At 45.3% G+C, this 27,290-nt stretch overlaps 1 protein-coding gene across 1 annotated transcript; it reads right to left on the bottom strand.

Moving 5' to 3' along the window:
- Window positions 1–183: 183 nt before the first annotated feature.
- Window positions 184–27,290, bottom strand: LOC147900447 (uncharacterized; the record flags this gene model as incomplete). Its single annotated transcript, XM_087376654.1, has 3 exons — window positions 184–238; window positions 26,884–26,936; window positions 27,249–27,290. Coding segments are annotated over 3 exons (150 nt in total), but the record flags the coding sequence as incomplete, so codon positions are not given.

Genomic DNA, 27,290 nt, shown 5'->3' with positions numbered 1-27,290 from the left:
AGGCCATTCAGGTAAATACCATTCTTGAGTCTTCGCAAGCTTTAGCCTGCACTCTAAAGTTCATAGAGTGACAACCCTACCAATACCTTGTATTTTTGTGCCAAAACATCACCACTATTGCAATGACTTTTGCACTTAGGCTATCTCTCCTTTTCTTGCATTCTGTTGAAGCCCATAGACTACTCAAATCGAAATTATCAGGCATTTCTTCCACTCTTTGTGCATCTCTTGAGAGTTTCTACAAATAACAAGGACATCTATAGAAAGTAGCCAGGATACAAGATGTTTGACGAGCACATCATACACATGCTTGATACAATGCAGGTCAGTGGTTGCCTAAACCATCCGGTGGTTGCTTGTGATTGAGCTCTGGGATAGTTTACTTATTTCATTTCTTGATACAACACAGGTCAGTGGTTGCCTAAACTAGCCTGGTGGTTGTTTGTGATTGAGCTTTGGTTTACTAGGCTAGCCTAAACTTAATGTGATTGTCCTAAACCAGCCCAGTGGTTTGAATATCATGCAACCGTGTGGCTGGTGCATCTCAAACACCAGAACCAAGCTAGCTTAGAGTTAATGTGATTGTACTAAACTAGCTCGGTGGCTGGAACATCATGTAACCATGGTTGGGTCAGCTCAAACACCAGTTATGTGATTGTCCTAAACCAGCACGGTGGTTGGAATATCATGCAACCATGTGGCTGGTTCAGCTCAAACACCAGAGCTAGGTTGGCTTGGACTTAATGTGATTTTCCTAAACCAGCTCGATGGTTAGAACATCATGCAATCATGATTGAGTCAGCTCAAACACTAGTTAAGGCTAGAGGAGGTAGGCATTGGCCAAAGGAGGTAGGCACTAGCAACAAAATGCATTTTTGTTGGTTTAGGATAACCTGCAACCCCCACAAAATATAACCTTTAGTAAATCCCAAGCAACTATCATGCTTGTTTTAGTAAATCCCAAACAAGGGAACCACCTACACTAGGCTAGGCTACCAACAAAACTGGGTGTATGTGCCACCTCTCCTCCCCCCTCATCTCATTGAATTACCATGATCTTGGCTCCGATGACTGAGAAATTATTCCAAGGCAACCATCTAATCGCACGTCATGGGCTATTCAATGATGTATATGACCGCCTATGCTAGGCTGGGCTACCAGCAAAGCTGGGTGTATGAGCCACCACTCCTCCCCCCTTATCCTATTGAATTATCATGATCTTGGCTCCGATGACCAAGAAATTCTAGCTGATGTAGATGACTGCCTACGCTAGGCTAGGCTTCCAGCAAAATCCAGCTGTTGGATTGTGTGGTCTTAGCAGTGATAGGCACCCAGAGTTGCACAACTGACACAAGATCTTGGCTCCGATGACCAATAAATTCTAGCATGGCAACCATCTAATCGCACGTCATGGCTAGACGTATCTTGTCACTATTGGCTTTCAGATTTCCAAGGCAGATTTCTCACTCTATCTGAGAAAAACAGAGAAAGGGATTATGATGCTTGTCATTTATGTTGATGATTTGATCATCACAGGTGATAGTGATGAAGATATCCTTCATGTGAAAATGCTATTGAAGCAGAAGTTTGAGATGAAGGATTTGGGAGAGCTGCGTTATTTCTTGAGCATTGAGGTGATTAGATCACCAAGTGGGATACGGCTCTTGCAAAGGCAGTATGGATTGGACATGCTGTCCAAATATGGGATGACAGGCTGTAAGCCTATTTCAGTTCCTTTGGAGCAGAATGTGAAGCTGAGCGCAGATGCAGGTGAGCTTCTGAAAGACCCTACTATGTACAGACGCATAGTAGGAAGTTTGATTTACATGACTATTACCAGGCCAGATGTGAGCTATGCTGTTGGGTTGGTAAGTCAGTTTATGCAGGCTCCAAGGAAACCGCATTTGGATGCGGCTAGACGCATACTCAGGTATGTGAAGTCCACATTGCAGTATGGACTATTTTATAAGGCTGGGGTTCAGATACAGTTGCATGGATACACTGATGCTGATTGGGCTGGTAGTATTTCTGATAGGCGATCTACCAGTGGATATGTGTTCTCTTTTGGGAGTGCTGCAGTCACTTGGAGCAGCAAGAAACAACCTACAGTTGCCTTGTCGAGCACAGAGGCTGAGTATAGAGGTGCAGCAATGGCTGCATGTGAGGTAGCTTGGTTGCATAAGCTACTCTATAATATGCATCAGTCTACAGATGGGCCGGTTGTCATTTATTGTGACAACATGAGTAGTATACATTTGGCAAAGAACCAAGTCTTTCATGCCAGAACAAAGCACATTGAGGTGCATTATCACTATGTGCGGGAGAAGGTTTTACTAGGTCTTATTAATCTAGTTTATGTCAGCACAGAGGATCAGGTAGCTGACATATTCACGAAAGCATTGGGCGCAGAGAAGCTGCGTAAGTTCAGAGACCTGCTTGGTGTGCAGGAATTGGGATTGAGCTCGAGGGGGAGTGTTGAGATATCGAGCTCCACTCGCGATATGCCAGGGTGACTGTTGTGCATTTATGTCACCGACTTGTTAGCTGGAGATGCGGTTGGTACACCGCCCACGAATAATAGCTGGATGACAGCTATCCTTATCTACTCTAGTTTGTGGCTCAGTTAGTATGCCACCTTAGTTAGTTGAGTTTGGTTTGAGACCCACATATAGGGTTCTTCTATTTTCTTTGTACTAGAGTTCTTTTGGCTTTCACAACTAAGAAGAGGAAAACTGTTTTCAGCCTCCACCTTTGTGTGTATTCCCCCATTGTGATTGTGAGAAAGCCTCAAGTGAGACTCCTTCCCTCTCTCCCACTATCTTCACAACGTGAACCTCGGCTATCTGATTAGTGTCAATATCGACTGCTCTAAGTAAGTCAAACCGATCCCTTGAGTAATGGATAGCATCTAGTGCTAAGTGACCTTCCACTTGTCCTATATCAACAGTGGGGTGTTCTATAGCTGTCAATGTATGCCTAAATAGCGGTTTGTGTACGAATTTGTGCTGCTCTTCCCCACTGACCTCATAATATTACATTTAAATTTTAAACCCCGTCTTGCTGTATCTGATGTTTCATTACTAATTGAGATCATTACCTTCCTCATGTTTTCAGGACACAATAAACATTTGGAGTACGTAGCAACAAATAAATGTTTACAACCATCATCGTCATCGAAGTCCCAGCGCAACAAAGAAGAGACTACCTATGAATTCATTATAAGAGTATACGCAATTGCATTATTATGTTACCAACGTGGTTCTAAGATACGTGATGAACGGCGAGATGGACGTTTTCACAAGCATCTACCTAACTTGATAGTAAAGCGGAGGATTTAAAACTCTCTCTCTCTCTCTCTCTCTCTCTCTCTCTCTCTCTCTCTCACACACACACAAACTCTCGTGCAGCTCACTATTATTTTCCATAGAGAATGATAGTATGTGCTTCAAAATTAGGCTTTTCATTCATAATAATAGTTAGCATTCCTTCACATTTACAAGTAGAACTTGTCACAAATTTTTGAGCCGTTTAAATTCTCAACGTGAAGGCACAATATGATGTGGCAACTAATTAAGATTCCATGTTGATAGGGCTACTATGTTACATGGCATGTCTATTGACCTGGTAGATAACCCATGTTAGCTAAAAGCTACCTTATGTTGAGACATGTCTTTATAGAAGCGCAAGAGTGATGGGATAGAATGGTGGCCTGATGAATCATGAGTCTACTAAGTGAGGAAATGATTGAACATAGGTTCGTAGAGCTTCATGTGGCTTGCATGTGTAGTTGGTGGTGGTTGAAGGTCAAGGCTTAGCCTGACAAGACATAATGAAGGGGCCTAGGAGGTACTCAAAGGGTGGTTGAGGTGATGTGACCTACAAGAAAATGAAGGACCCAAGTAGCTGATTACCAAAATGGAGCTCAATGTTGAGGAGCATGGCACAAGCTAGAGATAAAACCAAGGAGGGATGGTGTTCCTTGACTACTAGGCTACACGGGTAGTGCCTCAAAGCTAGCTGCAAAATGCCACATGCCTCATGGGAGGAGCTTGAGTTGCTTAGAGATCATGCTAGCTGATACATCACTAAGCTATGATGAGCTTGAGAAGATCCAATGTAAGTTGACAATTGCTACAAGATTTATCCTCATACTTCTTCTTGAAAGATTTCTCCTCAACTCCTTTTCTTCTTGTAAGCCCTTAAAAATCTTAAGTAAAGGCTCATTATATGTCTTTCCACAAAGTTCTCTTCCTATTCCAAAAACATGTCTTCACTCATAGAATCAGAATTTTGTCACTATAGCTCCATTTTAGGAGCTGAATAGAGGAAGGGGAAATTTCCCCATTATACAATCAATAATGGAGAGGGAACACAATGCCTCAAGAGGACGTCTTAAACTCACACGAAGTGTAGGAGCATTTGAGATTATGATAACCACTTGAAGATTCAGATGGACAGTGTGAGAGGGAAGAGTCGCAAAAGAATGCTATCTATACACCATTGAAATGAAAAAAAGGATAGATATTACATCTTTATCTTTTAGTTTTAGTGTTAAGGTTTGTTCCATGAGCCATATGTGCTCCTTTCTACATGGTCAAGATATTTACACCATTCTCAATAAGATAATCTATCCATATGGTTATCAAGACATTGTTCATGCTTTGAGTTATTGTCGAGGGACACTTTATGTGAAGATAGTGGGAGAGAAGGAAGGAGTCTCACTTGCGGCTTTCTCACATACACAATGGGGGAATACACACAAAGGTGGAGGCTGAAAACAGTTTTCCTCTTCTTAGTTCTAAAAGCCAAAAGAACTCTAGTACAAAGAAATAGAAGAACCCTATATGTGGGTCTCAAACCAAACTCAACTAACTAAGGTGGCATACTAACTGAGCCACGAACTAGAGTACATAAGGATAGCTGTCATTCAGCTATTATTCATGGGTGGTGTACCAACCGCATCTGCAGCTAATAAGTCGGTGACATAAATGCACAACGGTCACCCTGGCATATCACCAGTGGAGCTCGATATCTCAACACTCCCCCTCGAGCTCAATCCCAATTCCTGCACACCGAGCAAGTCTCTGAACTTAAGCAGCTTCTCTGCGCCCAATGCCTTCGTGAATATGTCAGCTACCTGATCCTCTATGCTGACATAAACTAGATCAATAAGACCTAGTAAAACCTTCTCCTGCACATAGTGATAATGCGCCTCAATGTGCTTTGTTCTAGCATGATAGACTAGGTTATTTGCCAAGTGTATACTGCTCATGTTGTCACAATAAATGACAACTGGCCCATCTGTAGACTGATGCATATCATAAAGTAGCTTATGCAACCAAGCTACCTCACATGCAGCCATTGCTGCACCCTTGTACTCAGCCTCTGTGCTCGACAAGGCAACTATACGCTATTTCTTACTGCTCCAAGTGACTACAGCACTCCCAAAAGAGAACACATATCCACTGGTAGATCATCTATCTGAAATACTACCAGCCCAATCAGCATCAGTGTATCCATGCAACTGTATCTGAACCCCATCCTCATAAAATAGTCCATACTGCAATGTGGACTTCACATACCTGAGTATGCATCTAGCCGCATCCAAATGCAGTTTCCTTGGAGCCTGCATAAACTGACTTACCAATCCAACATCATAGCTCAAATCTGGCCTGGTAATAGTCATATAAATCAAACTTCCTACTATGCGTCTGTACAAAGTAGGGTCTTCCAAAAGCTCACCTGCATCTGCGCTCAGCTTCACATTCTACTCCAAAGGAACTGAAATAGGCTTATAGCCTGTCATTCCATATTTGGACAACATGTCCAATCCATACTGCCTCTGCAAGAGCCGTATCCCACTTGGTGATCTAATCACCTCAATGCCCAAGAAATAACGCAGCTCTCCCAAATCCTTCATCTCAAACTTCTACTTCAATAGCATTTTCACATGAAGGATATCTTCATCACTATCACCTGTGATGATCAAATCATCAACATAAATGACAAGCAGCATAATACCTTTCTTTGTTTTTCTCACATAAAGTGAGAAATCTGCCTTGGAAATCTGAAAGCCAATAGTGACAAGATATTGTCCTATCTTGTCAAACCATGCTCTAGGTGCTTGCTTCAAGCCATAGAAGGCTTTCTTCAACTTGCAAACAAACTCAGGATGAACAGCATGAACATAACCTGGTGGCTGCTCCATAGAGACCTCTTCTTGCAAATCACCATGCAAGAAGGCATTCTTTACATCCATCTGATGTAAATACCATCCCTTTGATGCAGCCATAGCAATGATTGTTCTTGTTGTTGCCATCCTTGCAACCGGACTGAATGTTTCTTCATAATCAATGCCGTATGTCTGTGCATACCCCTTCGCAACTAATCTTGCCTTGTATCTGCTCACAAAACCATCTGCATTGTGCTTCACCTTATAAACCCACTTACAGCTAATTGCATTCTTGTCTTTAGGCAAAGGCACCAATTCCCATGTAGCATTTGCTTCCAAGGCATCCATTTCTTCATCCATGGCTTTCTCCCATTTTTCTTTTCCCATGGCTTGCTCAAAAGAAGTGGGCTTTGGTTCCTATATCACTTTGACCATATAGGCATAGTGAATGGCTGTAAATCCATCATATTTCAGCCTATCCACAGGATACCTAGCTCTGGTAGACCTACGCAAAATAGGCTCACTTCCAGGTGCTCTCAAAACATCCCTTGTCTTCTTTACTCCAGGTGTAACAATAGAAGGAATACCCAACTCATCATCAATGCTCTGTTTTGAGCCACTGGATTCACCATCCACATAAGAGTGACCTGCATTCACATCAAACATGGGCTGATCTACCTTCTCTTTTCCCTTTTGTGATAGCTGCATATCACTATTTGCATTGCTTTGAGGAGATTCTCTTGATCTCAATCTGCCTGTCCACGGTGAAGTACGTGAACCACTGCTAGAGGACACTGCATGTCCACTAATATTCTAATATTTTGTGATTGCTGATGTGAATTCTGTGTAGCATTACCATTTTGTGCATCTACATCATCAATCACATTTACTGGTTTATACCAGCTACTATCTCATCAAAAACGACATCTCAGCTCACTGTAAACTTACGAGTAGAAGGGTTATAGCATCTATACCCTTTCTGCTACAGAGAATAACCAATAAAGATGCACTTCTCAGATTTTGGATCCAACTTGGACCTCAACTCATCTGGCACATGAACATAGGCAATGCAACCAAAAATTTTCAAATGAGAAATATCTGGTTTCCTACCAGTATACATCTCCTCTGGCATCATGCCATGTATTGCTACACTGGGAGTCCTGTTCATTATGTAAACTGCTGTAGCAACTGCTTCAGTCCAATAATAATCTGGTAGGCCTTTTTCATTTAGCATGGCCCGAGATACCTCTCCAATATGCCTGTTTTTCCTTTCTGCAAGTCCATTTTTCTGTGGGGTATGACTGCATGAGTATTGCTACTTTATGCCATGCTCCTGCAGGAACCTTGCAAACTCATTTGAGAGGTACTCTCCCCCTCCATCTGACCTTAGGCATTTTATTTGCAGGCCCATTTCTTTTTCAACCATAGCTTTGAAAGCTTTAAAATGCCCAAACACTTCACTTTTCTTTTTCATAAAATACACCCAAACTTTTCTGCTGTAGTCATCAATAAAAGTGACAAAATAATGACAGCCTCCAATAGATGCAGCTTTAGTAGTCCACACATTAGAGAGTGGATTAATTCCAGTGGCTTCTTACTCTCTTGAACATGCCTAGGAAATGGTTTCCTTTCCTGTTTTCCAAATTGATAGGCTTCACATACCTTATGCATTTCTATAACCTTGAATTTATGCAATCCTACAACAATATTTTGGGCCTGCATTGATTTATGTCACTGTACATTTACATGACCAATGCGTTTATGCCAGATATCAATATCTGCAACTACACCGGTCCCATGTGCAAACATTGCTGCACTCAATTCAGGCATGTCTGCATCCAATGTAAACATCCTCCCCTTCTTCCTTCCTTTTGCTATCAAGCGACCGTTATTTTTCATATCCTCAACAAAGCATCCATGAGGATTAAATCTGACCTGCAAGCCCTGCTCAACCATTTGACCAACAGAAACCAGGTTCTTGGTGATATTCGGGACATGAAATACATTGGACAGGTATTTCTTTTTCCCATCCTGCATAGACAAAGGAATTTTACCAATCTGCACAATAGGATGTGCAGTATCATCACCAGTCTCCACAAATCCTGGTTTTTCCATTTTCCTTGCATCTTGCATCCATTCTGCATGACCTGTCATGTGGTTTGATGCACCTGAGTCAACATACCACACATCATTGCTTTCTTCTGCACTTGTCACAGAATTGGTCATGTGCTGCACCATAAACAAATGCTCATTTCTGTCATCACCCTATCTACTAGAGGATGCATAATTGCCTTGCTCCAATTTTCCATTCATAATGTCATTCTGCTTTTTGTAGCAGTCTTTAGCCATATGACCCATTTTACCACAATAGTAAAATTCAACATTGTTGTTTGCATTTTGGCCTCTCTGCCATCCACCATGACCTCTTTGGCTCCCCCTGCCTCTAGAGTTACCACTTCCTCCTCCATAGGACATGTTTTCTTGAGTTTGCTGCATATTCTGATTTCTACCACGGCCTCCAGATTGGCCTGCTCTACCTGTGCCTCTACCTCTTCCAACATTTGAGTAGAAGACAGTTTCTTTTGAAGTTCCTCTTGAAGAAGATGCACCACCATTTCTCTGCTCTTCAGAAATTAGAAGAGCAAACAACTCCTCAAAATCAGGAAATTTTTCACGGACGGCAATGGATGTTTGGAACTATGCATAATCCTTTCCTAGACCATTCAAGGTCACAGAAACTAGATCATCATCTTCCACTAGCGACCCAATGGAAGCAAGTGCATCTGCAATTTTCTTCACCTTCATGTGGTAGTGATTGATGCTCATATTTTCTCTCTACACATTGTGCAACTCCTGCTTGAGTTGCATTTTCCTGGCTTGCGTATTTGTGCTGTACATTTTTGCCAAAGTATCCCATGCCTCCTTTGGCATACTTGCATCCTATCATAGAATCTGAAATACTGATAGATAGAAACACACATGGTCCACAACCTGGTACTCACTTTAGTTGCATCAGCAGTAGACTCATTTGGGCATCCTCATCCCAACTGATCTCACTTTGACTTTGGTTTGTTGGTTTACAATTGGGAGATAGACAATGACTATGCATGGGAACACCCTTAGATCCAATAAGGTAACACATAAGACTAACAATCATTTGAGGGAGACATCCCAAGGCAAAGAACCCTTATTGACCACACACACAAAAACATTCTAAGTGGAAGATGTGGGGAAATACCCCCCTTTGATGGCATATCTTGTCCTTTTCCTTCTTCTCTTCCAAGATACCATAGTGTGAGGTTCATTGTCATTGGAGAGGTTCTTGGTGTAGCTAATCTTGTAGCTCCTTTGCTCTTTGTCCTTCTCTACACTCTTTAATGTATATTGTCCATATTCTGCAATACAAGGTCATTGTAGTGCTTCACCTTCTTTGAGTGTCCAAGCCTTAAAAAGATTTTGTGAATCATATGGACTGAAGAGGGTCTTACCACTTGTCATGCAAGGGTAGTGTCTACTCTTGCACAAGAGGTGGTCATGATTGTATGGCAAGGTATAGTCAACCAAATGCAAGTACATTTCATACATCATGAAAGATACTAAAACCATAACTAAGGCATCTTTAAAATAAGAATCATAATGGTTGTAGTTGAAACCTTTGTTCCAATCATATCCATTGGAAATCATCATGCAAGTCATGATATATTCTTCCTTCATGAAAGCTCTTGTCATAGTCAACCCACACTAGTCAACTAGTCAACTAGTCAACAAGATAGTATGACTTGAAATCCACTTCAAAGTATCATAACCTCAATCCTTAGTTCATAAAAGGTGAAAAATGCATTCAACTGAACCTCAAAAGTAATCTATGAATCTCTGATCTGTACTTTAACTCCTCAAGCATCAACTTAGCATTTAATGTAGCATCTATTTTCAAAAAATAGTCAAGAAATGCTTGCAAAAACAGAGTAACCTTGGAGGATTTCTACCTCACTCCACAAAGCATCAAGCATAGTGCATTTGCTGTGCAATTAAAGGTATTTGGAATTATAAGACTCAGTGCAATTCTTAGGCCAAATGAAGCTTCACACCTCCAGGGGTAGCAGCATCTTCTCCACCTCTAAAAACATGTCTTCTTCAAAACCCGACGAGAACCCGACTGGTTTTTCTTTAGTTTCTCCTCATTCCCTGAGCATTCCCTCAACCATTTGCCCTCAAAATTCACCAGCCGGTAGCCCATAGGGTCACCTAAGTGTAGCTCAGACCGTTTTGAAATGGTGGCTCCAATAATATGTATCAACAAAAATGGCGTGGGATGAAGCGGGTATCTCTTCGGAATAGGTCTTCCTTAGATAAATAAAAAGTAGAATCCTAGAAACTTAGGGTCACAACCTAGCCTAAGATTATGAACTTGTTATGATACGAGTAGATACGAGTAGAGTACAAATGCATACATCTTCTTTTATATGCCTCAAGGAATTCCCTTCTCCATGAAGTATGGGTCGAGACTCATCAAAGTAAAGGATACATTCTCTCTTTCTTATTTTTCAACATAATCTCTCCTTTTTTAACTTTAACCATGCACTATACCTTCTTTCTATCTTGGGGCTCACTCATGCTTGCTTCGTGTATCACCAACATTATTCCTTTCATTTGTGTATGTCTCATTCTTCTAAAAGCTCTTTCACTTTTCTATTTTACCACTCTATTACTAATTTGGCTCACTTCATAATCACTCATTATATTTTATGCACTTTTAAAAAATCATGAAAACTATGCCAACTAGAGGTTGTAGCATTTTTTGTCCATCATCATGCTAGTTCATGCAAGACACATGGCATTGTGTAGGGTTATGTGCTGATTAGAGCCATGGATATGCTTTCTAGTGTAAGATACATACCTTTATCTAGCTCTTGTTAATGTATAGATTATGTATATATGGATGTAGAGTGGTGATAGACATACTGATGTGGCTTCTTTAAAGTATGGGTGTAAAGAGTCTTTAGGTCTCTCTTATAAATGAAGGTGAAGAAGAGTGTAATGGGCCATAAGAGAGTATTTCCATCCCGTAATACATGAGAATTGGTTCTATCTTCCCTCTTTGCATGTTCAAGTGGTATCAAACCTGGTGAGGGCTTGGTTGAGGCTACTCATAGCTAAAGCAAGGTTGGAAGAAGAAGTCAAGCTGGAAGGAGAAGGAAGTGTGCAGTCTTGGAGAGTTATTGAGGAGTTTCAATTTGTTTGGATAGAAGGCATTGAGTGCAAAGTATTGGAGGTTAGAGCATTGTGATTGGGAGTAGGACCTGTGAGCTAAAAATCCATGGTTGGAGTCTCTTAATGTGAACAAATGGTTCAATCGAAAGTCTACGGAGTTTGAATCATAAGCTTTGATAGGTTAGAATTTGAAGATATGTATACGACAACTTGTAATGTCTAGCATATGAGAGCTTGATGAAAGCCTGAGTAATGATGCATCATCTAGGAGTAGCATGTGGATGGTGATCCTCATAGCTTCATGGTTTGCCTAGTTAGTGTGGTTCATGGTTTGCTTAGTTGTCTAATCGCAGAGACTCATTGGTTCATACAAAACCTTTGGCTGGACATAGAGATTTCATTGGACCATGCAAGGAAGCTTTGTAGCAATTGGCTAGGCTATGCATGCATGTGGCATAGGTGTAAGCGGATGTGTGGTGTGGAGACTTCATGAAAGTTGTAGGGATATCAAACTGAGGTGATTTCTACCAATACATATATGTGATTATGCCAATTCAATTGGTCTCTTTGTCGCGGTCATGAGCCGATGTGCCATGTGCCCTGAGATAGTCTTGTCTTGTTCATTAAGCAACTGCTCCTTGAGGTCATTAGGGTCCATAGATCAACAAAGTCTTCATTGTAATACTACAACAAGGCTGGTTAGCATGAGCTACTAGTTGATTGTCCTAGACTAAGTTGAGTCCTTAGTCGACGAGTCTACATGCTATTGTATCTGCCAACAAACTTGGTAGAGGTGAGGCAAGGTCTTTGATTGTGTCGATTGATTATATGAATAGAAGTGTTTTGGTTTCATCTTGGTTGATTCTACAACTACGTGCTTTATCATTGCATGTATTCAATCTGTGTATATGTGAAGAGTGGATCTCCTTGAAGAACATTCTGTAATTGCTAACATAGCAATCAATGGTAAGGAAAATATACCCAAAAAGCGTAGCGACATTCAAGAGCCAAAGCCAGGTCATTTCCTAGATGAGACAGTTTGGAGCATGTATTGCAAATGAAATAGCAAAAATTTGATAATGATCCTACTTTGCAAACCTACTAAGCTATGACCTCAAAGTCGGGAGTTGAAATGGTTACGATTTAGGAGGACAATAGTGGCAAATTGGATAAAGAATCTCTGTCTCAAGAGACACCACTAGAGAAGTAGAGGAGACCTTTTTTTTGAAAACAAGTAGAAACGGGTCATGCTTCTTGAAGTTGACTAGCATGCTAGGTTGAAAAGAGCATAGGAGAAGGAGAGCCCCTGAATGGAAGGTGTGAGGTTGTTGATCTATGATGATTGCAAAAGCCTCAGTGAATGTGAAGATGGAAGTGCTCCAAAGACTGAGCACCAAGTGAAATGAAAGATGTCTTTGAAAAACTTACTCAAAACTTATTGTTGTTACAGGCCAATTCGGCTTCAAGAAGAGTGTCTCCCTCTAGCAGGCCATTGCTACTGTCGTTCACAAGCTTGTAGGGTGGATTATAGGGAATACATTGTGTCATGCTATCTTACACTATAAAATCCACATCCTAAACCCTAATCTCTCATTTTTCACTATTTCCCAAAATGTAATCTCCCTCCTCCCAGCTTTGACAGCCTACATATTCCTAGCCAACATCCGAAATGCCAACAAACCCCTTAAAGTGAGTGGAATAATTAGATTATTTTTTGATGCTTTTACATTTTCATTGTAATTCATGATATTAAAATTTTGGAATTTTTTTATAAAAAATTTGGAAAAAATTAATGCACTCATCTACATTTGAACCTAGAGATCAAATCTCCATGAAGCATGCAACCGTATGTGTGGCTGCACACTAATCCAACCCCTAGGATCAGATTAGCATCTATATGATCGCTAATCCAATCCTAGGGATCGAATTTTAGCATGCGATCTTGTGGAAGAGTGCATGCTAATCTGATCCCCAAGATTGGATTAACGTGCTTTGTTGTTGGCTCTTTCCTACTGCTTTCGTAGGAAGAGCTGGGTTTTCTATGTTGCAGGGTTCCGAGGCTTTTTGTCACCTACAGATATATTGGGATTGTCGTTGTAGTATATGTGTAGCTTAGGACCTCGAGTCGTGTTCCGATGAGAGACGTAGGCTTAAGTGTGGTAAGCAATCAAAGTGCAAGCATGTGTAAAAGGCACGTAAACCATCGTTGTTGGGGTAATGAAGGCTTTCGCCTTCATTGGGGGTTGTAGGGTTTAGGAGGAGTTTAAGGGTTCAGAAGGAGGTTGTAGGGTTTAGAAAGAGTTCAAGGGTTTAGGAGAAGTTCCAGGGTTTAGAAGGAGGTTCCAAGGTTTAGAAGGAGTCCAGGGTTAGAGGGAGGATTCAAGGTTCAGAGTAGAATACATGGTGGAGAACTCGTCTCCCTCGTAGATCATGGAGTTTAAGGGTTTAGGAAAGCATAGGAGTGGGAGAGGAAGAAGGTGTAAGAGCATGGGTGAAGGAAGAGAAAGAGGAGGAAGGAGGAGGAGGGAAGAGGAGGAGGGAGAGGGAGGAGAGAGGAGGAGGAGGAGGAGGGAGGAGGAGGAGGAGGAGGAGGAGGGAGGAGGAGGAGAAGGAGGAAGGAGAAGGAGGGAGGAGGAGAGGGAGAGGGTGGGTTGCAGGGTTGGAGGAGAGGGGAGAAGGGTTGCAAGGTTAGGACATGCTTTTGGACGTGCAGTGCAAGGAAGCATGGACACTTGAGACAAATGCTTGGAATACCAATGTAGACTCAACACAATGCCCCCAAGAGTGTGGGCTTCATTCCATTATGGGGTATTTATACAAGTTGGAGAGCTTCCCTCTCTGCATGTAACACAAAGTCGTATCACAAAGTTGTTACACAAAGTTGTATCACAAAGTTGTAACACAAAGTTGTGTCACAAAGTCGTAACACATTCTCTCTCTTCATGCAGAAGTTGTAACATAAACTTGTAACACAAAGTTGTTACACAAAGTCGTGACATAAACTTGTAACACAAACTTGTAACACAAAGTTGTTACACAAAGTCGTAACACAAAGTTGTGTCTAGAAGTTGTAACACAAAGTTGTAACACAAAATTGTATCACAAAGTTGTAACACCTTCTCTTTCTTCATAAGTTCATGTTGGCACAGAGTCAAGATACTCCCGGATCCATTTGATTACCCGTCCTCGGGTTATGGCTTATTGCGATCACGTACCTGGGTTGCCATGTTTTTAGTCCAGTGGCTGTGGAACTTGTGTCGTGCCAGTCGATCTTGCTGTAGAGCCTTAGCACCATACAATTTTTGCGTAGTTTCCAGGTAGCCTGTATCTACCATTTGCTCGAACAGAGATATGTGGCGTGCCTCCAAGAAGATCACTCTTTGATATAGTCGGCTTGTAATCTGAGCATCAATCCGTTCATTGGGATTAAAGCTGAGTGGAGGCAAATGGGAATCAAGGTAACATGGGACCTCCAGAATTAATGCTAATGTTTTGCAGAATATGGCACTTTGGCGAAGGAAACGATCAATGTTGCCGCGCATTGTTTGTTCATGCTGCTGAAGTGCTCGGATCATGGCACCTTGGATAGTCCATTCTACACCAGAGTAGGGTTCGATCATTGGCCAATTAATGACTCGATCTTCAGCCAAAGTGTGTATGTTGGCTTCCCATCTTTTACGCCGTGGAACTGCATAGAACTTGGGATGGGTTCTGAGACATGGAGGTGCCCGTAAGTACTCCTTTAAGAAGCTTACATCAAAGAGCTTGGGACGGCGCCAATCAGGTTGTGGATCCAATTTGCTAATCCAACCTTCACTTATTTGGTGCTGATGAAGATTGGTAGGAAAGTTACCCAGGGTCCATCCACCGCGAGTTTTCATATCAGGATATTTGCTCCAAAATTCCTTGATGGGGTTACTGGGAAGTGGTATCTCATCAAAATCATACCCATCATTGGAACTTGGCATGGGTGTACGAATTGGATTATCCGGATCCTATATTCAAAATCAAATACTGCATCATTTTCTGCTGATGGAAGCACCAGAAGTGTCGGAGGTGATGACGGGGCCAGGAGAGAAGCAGGGGACATGGGGGAGAAATATGGCTGAGTGATAGTGGCGGAAGGGGGAGCAGAGGGGAGGGGGGGAAGAAATGGGCAAATGGTTTGAGCAGCTTGGTAATCCTCAAGGGTAGGATTAGCAAGGGAGGGGAAAAAGCTAGGTGTGAGGGGCTCGTAAGTTTGTGACTGTTGGGTAAGATGAAAATGGTGAGAGGCATGAGCAAAGAGACGATGGAGGGAATAGATGTTAGGATGGAGCTCGGGGAAGGTTAAGAGGGTGGTAGCAGCAAGGGGAAGTGAGGTTATGATGTTGGCAGAAAGAGTGGTTAGATATGGGAAGTTGGATGTGAGATAGGCCTTGTCATCGTCCCGACACTTCTTTTTGTTGGTGCGATGGAATGATCAGCTGCATGGGTTGGATGTCGGTTATGTCATGCCGTGCAAATAATAGGGATGGCCTTTGCAGCAATGGCAACAAACCTGCAATAACCCTGAGGGGAGGACTACCCATGAGGCAGACATATGCAATGAAAGCATCCGTCCTGAGAGTTATAAACCCGGCATGTGTAGACAGGCAGAAGATATTCTTCTCATCTTCAGACAAGTCTTGGCAAATTATGCGCAGGGTTTTAATCCCGATGGATCGTTTCTAGTCGATTGTTGGATGAGCAGATATGATCCTGAGTTGGAGTTGCTTCCATTGGATAAGCACGCGTGCGTGGAGGTGATCTTCCATTTGTAGAGCAGCCACAAGCTCTTCATACACCACGGTTGTGCATTGTAGTGGGCCGTCATTGGTGTTGTCTTCCAATGCCTCATTGTTGTGCACTAGCAATTGGAGCTCAAGCTTGGAGATGGCTATTTTTTGGGAGTGCATCTCATTCATCTTTTCCTTGTACTGATGGTAGATGGTTGTGTATGCCTCTTTAAGCTTTTTCATTTGCAAGGTGACCTTTGCCTGTTGAGGAATGTCTTCAGTGGTATTGGACCATTGGTCCAAGAACTGGGCTTATGAAGTGCTGGCCTCTTGAACAGTAGCAAGTTGGTCTTTTAAGAGTCGGCATTCCCTTGTAAGCTCATCAATGCTAAAGGCATGTACTGCCAAAGATTGTTGCATGTCTTCAAGCTTGTCCTTGCAATCCTGGAGCTCTTCTTCTTTGTGAATGAGAGTGAGTCGAGCTTGTGCCACTTCCTCTGTTTGTTGCGCATGTGCAGTTGTCAGGGAGTTATAGGAGGTTTGTAGGATTGCCATTGCTTCTACTGCCGCAGTCAACTGTGTTTGACTTTGGTGGAGGTTGGAGGTCACATCCCTTACGGCCTTCTCTTGAGCTTGGAGAGCCTGGTTCATGCGCACTTCTTCTACCTCCTTCTCATCTATCTGTGCCCGAAGTGCCTTGACCTCTATGGCGATTGCCTGGAATTGGTCTTCGATTTCTGAGGCCGTCTGCCTTTCCAATTCTCTTGCATATGCTTCCTTAGCCAAGCTAGTGAAGAGTTCTGACATTTGGATCATTTGGCTAGCTTGATGTTGGAGAATGATAGATGGTGATGAGGTCTGGCGATATTGATGATACAAGTGGTGCCCATGTAGCCATCCCGAGGGTTCTGTAGTACTTGGGGGAGGTTGTTCCAATGGCATTTCACTCCCTTGTGGACAATAGTCATACTGCTGATCTGGCACGAGCTCTCCTTAGGGCTCATCGACTGGCATGGCGTCGATGGGTGGTTTGAGTGCTGATGTGGCCGCAAGTTCTGGTGCTGATCGTTCCTCAGGTTCGGGTGCCAACCTTGTCTCGAGCTCGGGTTGGTGCTGTTGGTGGAGACTTAGTGGTTGCAGTTGTGCATCGAGCTGTAGCATTTCCTGGGGCAATTCCGCAATCCTGCTTTCCAGAACAGGTACTTCTGTTAAGGCATCTGTACTTATCAGTGTGATAGCTGGAGCAGTTAATGATGGCTCCCATACTGGGGAGAAGGGTATGTCCAACTCCTCAATTGGCTTTGGAGACTGGGGCAGAGTCATTTCTCTTTCTTGTAGTTCTTTTTTGATGATGATAGCCAATAAGTGCGGAATTTTACATTTCTGGCCTGAAGAACCATCGAGTTTTTTGGTAAAGAAAATGACGAAGTGTTGGACCCAGTCTTGTTTGAGCTTCCTACTCAGCAAAACAAATGTGCGGAGTGGAAGGGAGCGTTCCTTGCCGTTCTTTATTCCCAGGATGGTGGATAGAAATTGTGCTGCTTCCTTGAGGCGAGGGTCAAGGATTGTGCGAAGCAAGATGCCATCTCTATGGATCAGGGTACCCTTGGTGAGGAGAGACTGTACTTCGATAAACTTTGCATCCGCAGACCTTTTAGGGTATTCGCCACCTTGCTTTGGCAGAGAGAAAGCCCTTTGAATGACTATACTGTCGAGGATAATGTTTAGTGGGCTCTGCTGTACAGTGATTGTACCGTACTTGCCATCCGTTGCATTGCTGGAGTAGTAAGAGTGGAGAAAGTCCTTGATGTAGGTGGTCATGATAGGACTGTCCTCCAAGGATTTGAGGCTCTCATGCAAATGGCCTAGACCCCGTTGCTCTAAGTAAGATGTTGCTTCCTGGGAAAGAGCATAAGTCGAGGTGGGTGGCCAGACAAGTTTCAATGATTGGGCCTTGTTAACAGTTGTGTAGGCCGGCTGTGACTGGGGGGGCATTTGTTCTGCTTGGACATGCACTGAATCTTCTTCGGAGCTATCGCTTTGGACCACGAACGCCTATGGTCTCCGTGGTTGAGAGGATGTAGATGGCTGCGAACTCTGGAGGGGGTCCCGTGGTTGAGGCGGTGGGCTCTTTCTGCGCATCCTCTTTAGTGGCGGCATCTTTTCTGAACCTGCATCCATGTACATGTAGTGTACCATTGATCATTACATTGATTGGCATGCTTGTATGACCTTTCTGTGTGTGTGTGGGAGAGAGATCCTTTTTTTTATACATCTTTTGGGAGTGTGGAATGAAAGTTTGTGGTACAATTATTCATGCAATCATCTATGTGTCTAAGCGAAAGCGTGTGAGTGCACGTGACCTAGTAGCTAAGTAGGGACTAACTATATGCTTTTTTGCTGGGATTTTCATAGGGCAGCTAGAACTCATTCACCACTCCTGAGCTCTAGGTAAAATCGATTGAGGCTACCTATATGTGCGAAGACGTACATATGCAAGTGAGTGCTCGTGATACAATCTAATCCTAACTAAGGAAGACTTGGTTTCCCAAATCTTCGTTTTTGTCGGGGATGGCTCGCGTGTTGATGTAGTAGCGCTTCAGTCGGCTCGTTTATTGTTGTGTTGAATTGGACTCCATCTAGTGTTTCAAGTAGCACAGCTCCGATGGGATTCATCTTTCGTACTCGGTAGGGTCCTTGACCTAGATACTTCAGTTTTCCCTTGTGTACTTTGGCATTGTATAACAGGACTAAGTCGCCTTCCTTGATGTCTTTAGCTTTCAGATTCCTGTCAAACCATGCCTTTCTTCGACGTTTTTCTGTTGTCATGGCATGATAAGCGACTAGTCTTGTCTCTGTATGCTTTTCCAACTGACAGAGCCTTTCTTTCAAGGACTCATGATCACCCATGCATTCCTGTATTGCGATGCGTAGACTTGGTATTACAAATTCGAGTGGGACCATGGCTTCAAGGCCGTACACCAATTGAAAAGGTGTGTTCCCTGTACTGACCTTGAATGTGGTTCTGTATGCCCATAAGGCTGCATTCAGTTTCTCTGCCCAATCAGAACGCTGTGGTTCTACTACCTTGGTGAGGATATTGCATATGATTTTGTTTGTGGATTCTGCTAGTCCATTCCCTTGGGGGTAGTAGGGTGTGCTTTTTCTATGAATGACCATGAAGCCAGACAAGAGTCCTTGGATTACCTCATTGACAAAATGTGTGCCCCTATCCGACACAATTTCAATGGGGCATCCGAATCGGGTGATCACATGTTCGTACAAGAATCTTGCTGTGCTTTTGGCATCTGCCTTTCTGACTGCTTTAGCTTCAGCCCATTTTGTAAAGTAATCAGTGGCCACAATGATGTAGCGTGCCTGTGTTCCTTTTGCTGCTGGATGTATGGGACCCACATAATCAATCCCCCATTTTTCAAATGGCTGTTGTGCAACAACTGTTGTTAGGGGATTGAAGTCTTTGTGTTGTGGTTTAATAGTTCGTTGGAAAACATCACAACCTTTTACATATTCATAGGCATCTGCCCATAGTGTTGGCCACCAGTAGCCTGCGAGGAGAACTTTTCTTGCTGTGGCTTCCCCTTGGAAGTGTCCTCCTGCAATGCCTTCATGGACTTCACTCAGGATTGGCAGGATCTCATGAGGCATTACACATCTTCTTAATATCTGGTCCTTGCCCATCTTGTATAGTTGTCTTGCAATGAGTTGATAGGGTGCAGCCTTTAGAATCAATTTTCTGGCATCTACTGCTTTCATGTCAGGGGGTGGTCTTCCTGCCATCAAGTACCCAATGATATCTCCACACCATTCTGGAACAGCATCTATTTGAAATAGTGTGGCATCTGGTAAGTCATCTTCTACTCCAGTGGCTTCTTCTCCTGTCTTGACTCGAGACATGTGATCGCCAATGTAGTGTTGGGCACCTTTGCGGACCACAATTTTGAAGTTGAATTCTTGCAGCAAGAGGAGCCATCTGGTTATTCTTCCTGTGGTACACAGACGGTTCACAAGATATAGCAATGCTTGATGATCGGTGTAGAAGACAAAATCATTTGCGAGTAGATAGTGCCGAAATTTCTTTACACTGTACACCATTGCTAGGGCTTCTCTTTCTGTGGTTGTATAGTTGATCTCTGCATCATTGAGTTGTCGACTGGCGAAGTAGACGGGGTAGTCTTTCTTATGTGCACCCGGTTGACAAAGCACACTCCCAATTGCATACTTGGATCCATCAGTATGAACATGAAAATCAATATCCCAATTGGGAGATAGAAGGATGGGTGCTGTGATTAGGCGCCACTTTAAAAGCTCAAAGGCTTGGTCGCACTCTTCGGTCCATAAGAATTCCACTAATAATTTGTAAAGTGGTCTAGCTATCATGGCATACCACAATATAAATCTTCTATAATAGCCGGCATGTCCCATAAAGACCTGTACACCTTTGGAATTTGTAGGAGGAGGCAATTCCATGATGATTTTGATTTTGTCCATGTCAGTTGCAATCCCATGTTGAGAGACGATGTGTCCCAAAACAACTCCGTGGGTGACCATGAACTGGCATTTTGTTGGATTTAGGGAGATGCCATACTCCCTGCATTTGATTAGTACTTCTTCCAGACATTTGAAGTGGTCCTGTTTGGTTGAATGGATGCACAAATCATCCAAGAACACCTGTAAAAACTTATTCAAGAATGACTTGAAAGCTGTGAACATGACTCGCTGGAATGTGGCTGGGGCATTACAAAGGCCGAATGGCATGACTCTATATGCAAAAATACCCCATTCTGTAGCAAATGCTGTTTTTGATTGGTCTTGAGGAGCAATTTGTACTTGGTTATAGCCACTGAAGCGATCCAAGAAGCTATATATTTCGGATCCTGCCACCTTTTCCAACACTGTTTCTGTTAAGGGTAGGGGGTAGTGATCCCTAATTGTGGCGGCATTCACATTTTTCAAGTTTACGCATATTCTGAGCTTCTTGTTGCGTTTAGGCACAATGACAATGGGTGAAACCCAATCAGTGTGCTCTATCTCGCAGATGAATCCGGCATCTAGGAGTTTTTCCAGCTCGTCATAAACCATGGTGCCATATTTAGGATTTGTGCGATAAGGTCCACATACCTTAGGGGGAGCGCCTTCCCTTATAGGGATCGTGTGAACTGCCACTTCTGGTGAAATTCCTTTCATCTCTTTGTATGACCATGCTAGGCAGTCATGGTATTCCATTAGGAGGTCTTTGAGTTTGCTTTCATCTTCTTGACGGAGCTGTTTCCCAATGAAAACCAACTTTTCTTCCTCCCCTTCAAGGGCGAGGTTTATTGTGCGTGTTTTTGCCGGTCCCTCATAGATTGGAGTTTCTCCAATGCTATCGGTTTCTTGAACTTCAGATTCTCTGATTGGTCTTGGCATTGCTATTGGTGCACTGCCACTTGTATAATTCTTAAAGTATTCCGGCACTGCTCGAAGATCGGCCTCTGATGGGGTTGAACTAGCCTGAGATGTGTCATGAGTACTGGGTGGCATAGTTGCATTTAGTAATTTGTTAGGCTCTTCTTTCCTTTCTTTTTCTGAAGTCTCTGGATCGAGCTTCATCTGCACATGTGGCTTATATTTCCGAAACTTCTTACGTTGGGAACTATGGGGTAACTTTTCCACTGGTAAGGTGTTTCCAAGTAAGGGTTCATGTGCTGCACATACTCCTTCCAGTCCTTCAGGGGACCATTCAAGAGGTGGTGGTTTTGACTTTGAGGGGACTGCCTTTGCAAGATACAATTCCACAATCCTTGTTTGGACTCGTTCGAATTCATTGAAGTGCTCGGCCTTGGCTTTTCTGCGATTTCCTCCGGCAGCTTTCTTGCGGGATCTTCTGCTGTTATTCAACTATGGAGGTTCAACTTTTAGGAGCTCAACTGCCATTAGGGCATGCAAAATGGCTAGGTCATTATCAAAGATGTGATCTTCAATTTCAGCATTCACAGCCTCTGTTTCAAGGTCCCAAGGAAAATCTGAGTCATCATTGGTATGGGGACCTTCTTCAGGTTCATTATCCCATTCGAGGTCAGCCATAAAGAAAGGCATCTCTAGATCGATTGGTTCTTCATGCGTCGGTGGAGGATTGACCTGTAGTGCATTAACATCTATCTGTGAGAAGATGGGGTCTAATGAATGGCAGTTGTCGATGGTTGCCAATGTTTGTATCTAGTTATTGACATTGCTTTGTGAGTCACCTGCTATGGCATGCTGTTGCAAGGGATCTGATTTGCTCGAGATTGTCGTGGAAGATGTGTCATCCAATGCTCTAGGAACAATTGGTTTAATAACTCCTGTCCCCACATTCACCCTGACTGCAGTGTCTCGATTCTGGATTGTCAATCTATCCGTTCCCCAGTCATGGAGGACTGATGCTTCCCGTAACCAAGGACGTCCCAGTAAGATTTGATAAGATTTTTTGGGGAGATCCAAGATTGTGAATTGAAGGGAAAAGTGGACTCCTGCGATCTTTGTGGACACGCCATTCACTATTCCCAAGGGTTTAGCCCGTGAATCATCGGCAAGGCGTATGTTGAAATTAGCCTTTTGCATTGGTGGGAGACCCCATTCTTCGTAAAGCTCCTTTGATAGGACATTGACACCTGCTCCACCATCCACTATGGCTTGGATTTCATTATATGCCTTGTGGATCAAAGGCACAGTGATGTTGCATATGTCATCTTTCTCACCCATCCGCACAGGGATATCATCAATGTCGTTCATAGGTGGAGGGGGATTTGCGAGTTCAATCCATCCTTTGAAACTCTCCGAGAGATTGGGACAATTTCATAAGAGGATTCCGATGGGAATGGACACAGGGCAACTCAGGATGCTAGAGAGTGCAGCTCCTTCAAGTTGACGTGGCGGTACATTCTGTTGTGGAGTCTGTTGTTGGAACAAAGGCTCGAGTACAGTATCAATACTTTGTGGGGCCAAGTCATGGAGTGGGTCTTGAGCTTGTTTCTGAGCCTCAAATTGAGCTTGTTCATTTTGGACCCATTGCTGAAGTGCCTGAAAATGAGCCTTCTCCACTTCTGCATTCGGGAATGGAACTTCTTTTATTCGAGGCTCGGGAGTTGATGTGGATGAACTCAGCTGCTCAGGGAGGTGGAGGCACTTGTGCTTTCTTTCTCAGAAGTCGCTTCGGTTGGATTGGAATGATAGGGTCCTTCGTGGCCGCTTTCTGTTGGCGTGTAATTACATTGATAGGTTGTGACCTTAGACTTGCCGGACCCAGACTTTGATGGTCCACCCCAATGATGCCGATGGGGATGTCAGGCTTAACCTCTGTTTGTTCTAGGACCTTATTTTTCATGGGACAATCCATACAGGCATGTCCTATGCCACAATCTCTGCAGAGCGGTTGGAAAGTGGCTGGGCTACCACGATGAGGGCACTCTGCGATCCTATGATTTTCTCCACAACCGTAACACTTGATTGGTGCTCGAAATGTGTTGGGTCGCACTTGATTTGCATAGACTGGTATTAGACCCTCTGCACCTTCTACATAGTACACTGGGTACTCTGCTTCATACTCAAATAGTGAATCTACTTCTTCGGCTTGTAATTGATGTATGGGAACTGCCTGAGGAGCTGGATTTGGTGTCTTGGATACGGTCGTGGATTCGGATTCCTGAGTAGTTGTGGGACTTGTGTCCGAACGGGAACAGGATTTAGTCTCGGAGCTGGGGGCGCTTGTGCAAGTGCCGGTTGCCTGTATACTGGCATGGGTGCCGCTTGGTATTGTGGTGGTCGAGGCGGATTGTTACGCATGTTGAAGATGCAACTGGTCTCATCATGGCCGCCGACGACACAGATATGGCACCACAACCGTGGCGGTGGATTTGCTTGTGCAGTGATCCTTGCTCTTAGGACTGGGCATTCATTTGCTGTATGATTTGCCAAGCAGTGTGGGCACCAGACATTTTCTTGCTGTGGATATGTTTGAGTTGGCGGCTGAGACAAGTGAAGTTTTTGATCCATGGCCTGCATCATATCTTCTTTCAGCTTCAAGGTCATGGCCTCGAGGCGATCTTCATTGGATGTTTCGGTAGTGTCCTTTGATTTACCTTTTTTTGAGCGCTTATCTCGTGTATTTGATCTGGCATCATCACTGCTAGTGTCTGAATCTGTCATGCCATCTTCGATGTCAATGGCTGCCGCATGAGCAGCACTGAATGTTTCATAGCTACTTATCTTTTTCATATCCTTGCAGATTTTCTTTCGTAGACCTGCTATGAACCATGTCGTGAGGTACTTTGCATCTGGGCGTGGGTCACATTTGGCGATCAATCTCTTCATCTTTCCCAGGTATGTGCGTACATCTTCCCTCCGGCCTTGTTCGATCTTGCTGAGTTGGAGAGCGGGATCATCTTGTAGCCTCTCCGTTTGAAAGCGACGTTTGAATTCGGTTTGAAGTAGGTCCCATGTGGCACGTTCTTCCACGAGAAGGTCGAGGTACCATTCCGACGCCTCATCAGTTAAGGCCATTGGAAACCAAGCCACCTTGGTTTCATGGGATTGATCACCACCTGCTCGACATGCGGCATCAAAATGCTGGAGGAAGCGAGCTGGGTCTCCCCTACCATTATATTTGGGAAGTTCCAGTTTTCCCAAGGGGCGTCGGCCGTGATTGTTGTGATTTCATCGATTGAAGAAGTTGTCAGCCTCGGCATCGAGCTCGATGTCCCCATCATGCTCAGGACGACGTCCAGCCATGTTGGGGTGTGGAGGAGTTAAAGGAAGTTGTTGAACCTCACGGGGGGATTTGGGGTAGAGGATTGGCGGGGGCGGTTGTTGCAGTGGAGTTAGTTGCGGATTGGGCGAGCGTTGGAGTCGAAGTCGTTGGCCAGAACGTAACTGCATGCAGATGGTGCGTGATTTGCCAAGGGTATCGCTACCCCAAGGGCGGGTGTGGAGGTGGTGTCGTTAGGAGAGTTAGAGTGATGTTAGTTTGTGTAGGGACCGTCGTGTTAATAATGTGCCTAGGATTGTCCTACGTGTGTAGGGAAATGTGCCGGTGCAGACGGATCATTAATCGAAGGTCACGGCGTGAAAATACGAGTGAATTAATGCAAAATGAGGCCCACACGGGGGCGCGAATGAATGTGTGCTAGGGATGCCGAAATGGTGTGCAATGGGCTGGAAAAATACCCCGTAACGTGGTGTTTCCGTGTGTGAAATCTGGGTTCAAACGGGGTTCAATTTGGGTCCCAAACGGATGAGTTTCGAGGGGTTAAAGGAGGGGTAAATTTGGCGTTTGGGGGGGTCCTAATGGTGGTGTGAATGGACTTTAAGTCCAACCGAGGGGTAGAAACCAAGTGACTCTAGTTAGACTAACTAACCGAGATCCTCCCAGTTACTATAACTGGGAGGTTAACTAACTGTAGTTAGGTTCTAACGAAAGAGTTAGTCTAACCTAACTGAGGGTAAGCTAACCGAACTTAGTCTAACTAACTGAGGGTTAACTAAACTAACCTAACTGCAGTTACTACTAACCTAACCTACGTGACTAATGGAACTGAGGTTAACTAACTAACCCAAGGTTAACTAACCTAACCTAACTCTAGTTAGTACTAACCTAACTATGGTTAAACTAACCCTAGAGGTAATTTTAGGTTAGGTTTAGTTTTTTTTTTTTGAGTGTGGGGGCTGCCCGACGGTGGCGCCCGAGGGGGGGGGGGTTGACGCGACGTGGGAGGGCGGGGGTGGTGCACGGGGGGGGCGAGGGAGGGCGAGGGGGTTGTGCGGGGTGGTGTGAGGGGGGTCCGTGGGGGGTGGCGGGGGAGGGCGGGGGGTAATGGCGGGGGGCGCTGGGCTACGGGCGGGGGTGAGGGTGCGTGCGAGGGGGGTGAGGGGGAGTGGCGCAGGGGGGGGGAGGGTGCGTGCGAGGGGGGTGAGGGGGAGTGGCGCAGGGGGGAGGGAGGGTGCGTGCGAGGGGGGTGCGGGGGAGTGCGGGGGGTGTGAGGGGAGGGGTGTGCGGGGGGTGGCGCGCGGGGGGCGCGGGGCTGCGGACGGGCGGCGGCGGCGCTGCGTGCGTCGCCGCGGGCGGGGTAGGGGGTTCGTGGCGGCGGGTGAGGGGGCACCGCCGCTGGCGGGGCGGGGGTTGTGAGGGGGGGCGGGGCAGGGGATGGCGAGCGGCGGGGCGGGGCGGCGGACACAGCGCCGCCGCGGGGCTGGGCTGGGGTGGGACACAGAGCCGCCGCGGGGCGGTCGGGGGGAAAAAAAGGGGTTTTGGGTTGACAGAGAGGGGGGTAAGGGGCAGAGAGAGAGGGGGTGGGGGAGAGGGAAGAGAGGAGAGAGTGAGAGAGAGAGAGGGGGTGGGGGAGAGAACGAGGGGGAGAGAGGAGAGAGTGAGAGAGAGAGGGGGTGGGAGAGAGAACGAGGGGGAGAGAGGAGAGAGTGAGGGGGGGAGAGGAGAGAGGGAGTGAGAGAGGGGGTGGGAGAGAGAGCGAGGGGGAGAGAGGAGAGAGGGAGTGAGAGAGGGGGTGGGAGAGAGAACGAGGGGGAGAGAGGGAGGTGGTGGGGGAGAGGGGGAGGGGGTGGTGGAGGGGGAGGGGGAGAGGGGGGAGGTGGTGGAGGGGGAGGGGGAGAGGGGGAGGTGGTGGTGGAGAGGGGGAGGGGGTGGTGGAGGGGGAGGGGGAGAGGGGGGAGGTGGTGGAGGGGGAGGGGGGAGGGGGAGAGGGGGGAGGTGGCGGTGGAGGGGGAGGGGGAGAGGGGGAGGGGGGAGGGGGTGGTGGAGGGGGAGGGGGAGAGGGGGAGGGGGGAGGTGGTGGTGGAGGGGGGAGGGGAGAGGGGGAGGGGGGAGGTGGTGGTGGAGGGGGAGGGGGAGAGGGGGAGGGGGAGGGGGAGAGGGGGGAGGTGGTGGAGGGGGAGGGGGAGAGGGGGAGGGGGGAGGGGGGAGGGGGAGGGGGAGAGGGGGAGGGGGGAGGTGGTGGTGGAGGGGGAGGGGGAGAGGGGGAGGGGGGAGGTGGTGGTGGAGGGGGAGGGGGAGAGGGGGAGGGGGGAGGTGGTGATGGAGGGGGAGGGGGGAGGGGAGGTGGAGATGGAGGGGGAGGGGGGAGAGGGTGGTGGAGATGGGAGGGGAGGGGGGAGGGGGAGGT

Source organism: Dipteris shenzhenensis, chromosome 7 (genome assembly GCF_047967505.1).
Source record: "Dipteris shenzhenensis isolate YYH24624 ecotype China chromosome 7, Dip_SZ_1.0, whole genome shotgun sequence".
In the NCBI taxonomy this organism is placed as follows: Eukaryota; Viridiplantae; Streptophyta; class Polypodiopsida; order Gleicheniales; family Dipteridaceae; genus Dipteris; species Dipteris shenzhenensis.
The sequence above is the reverse complement of the archived record's forward strand: the minus strand, read 5'-3'. Positions and strand labels throughout refer to the sequence as shown.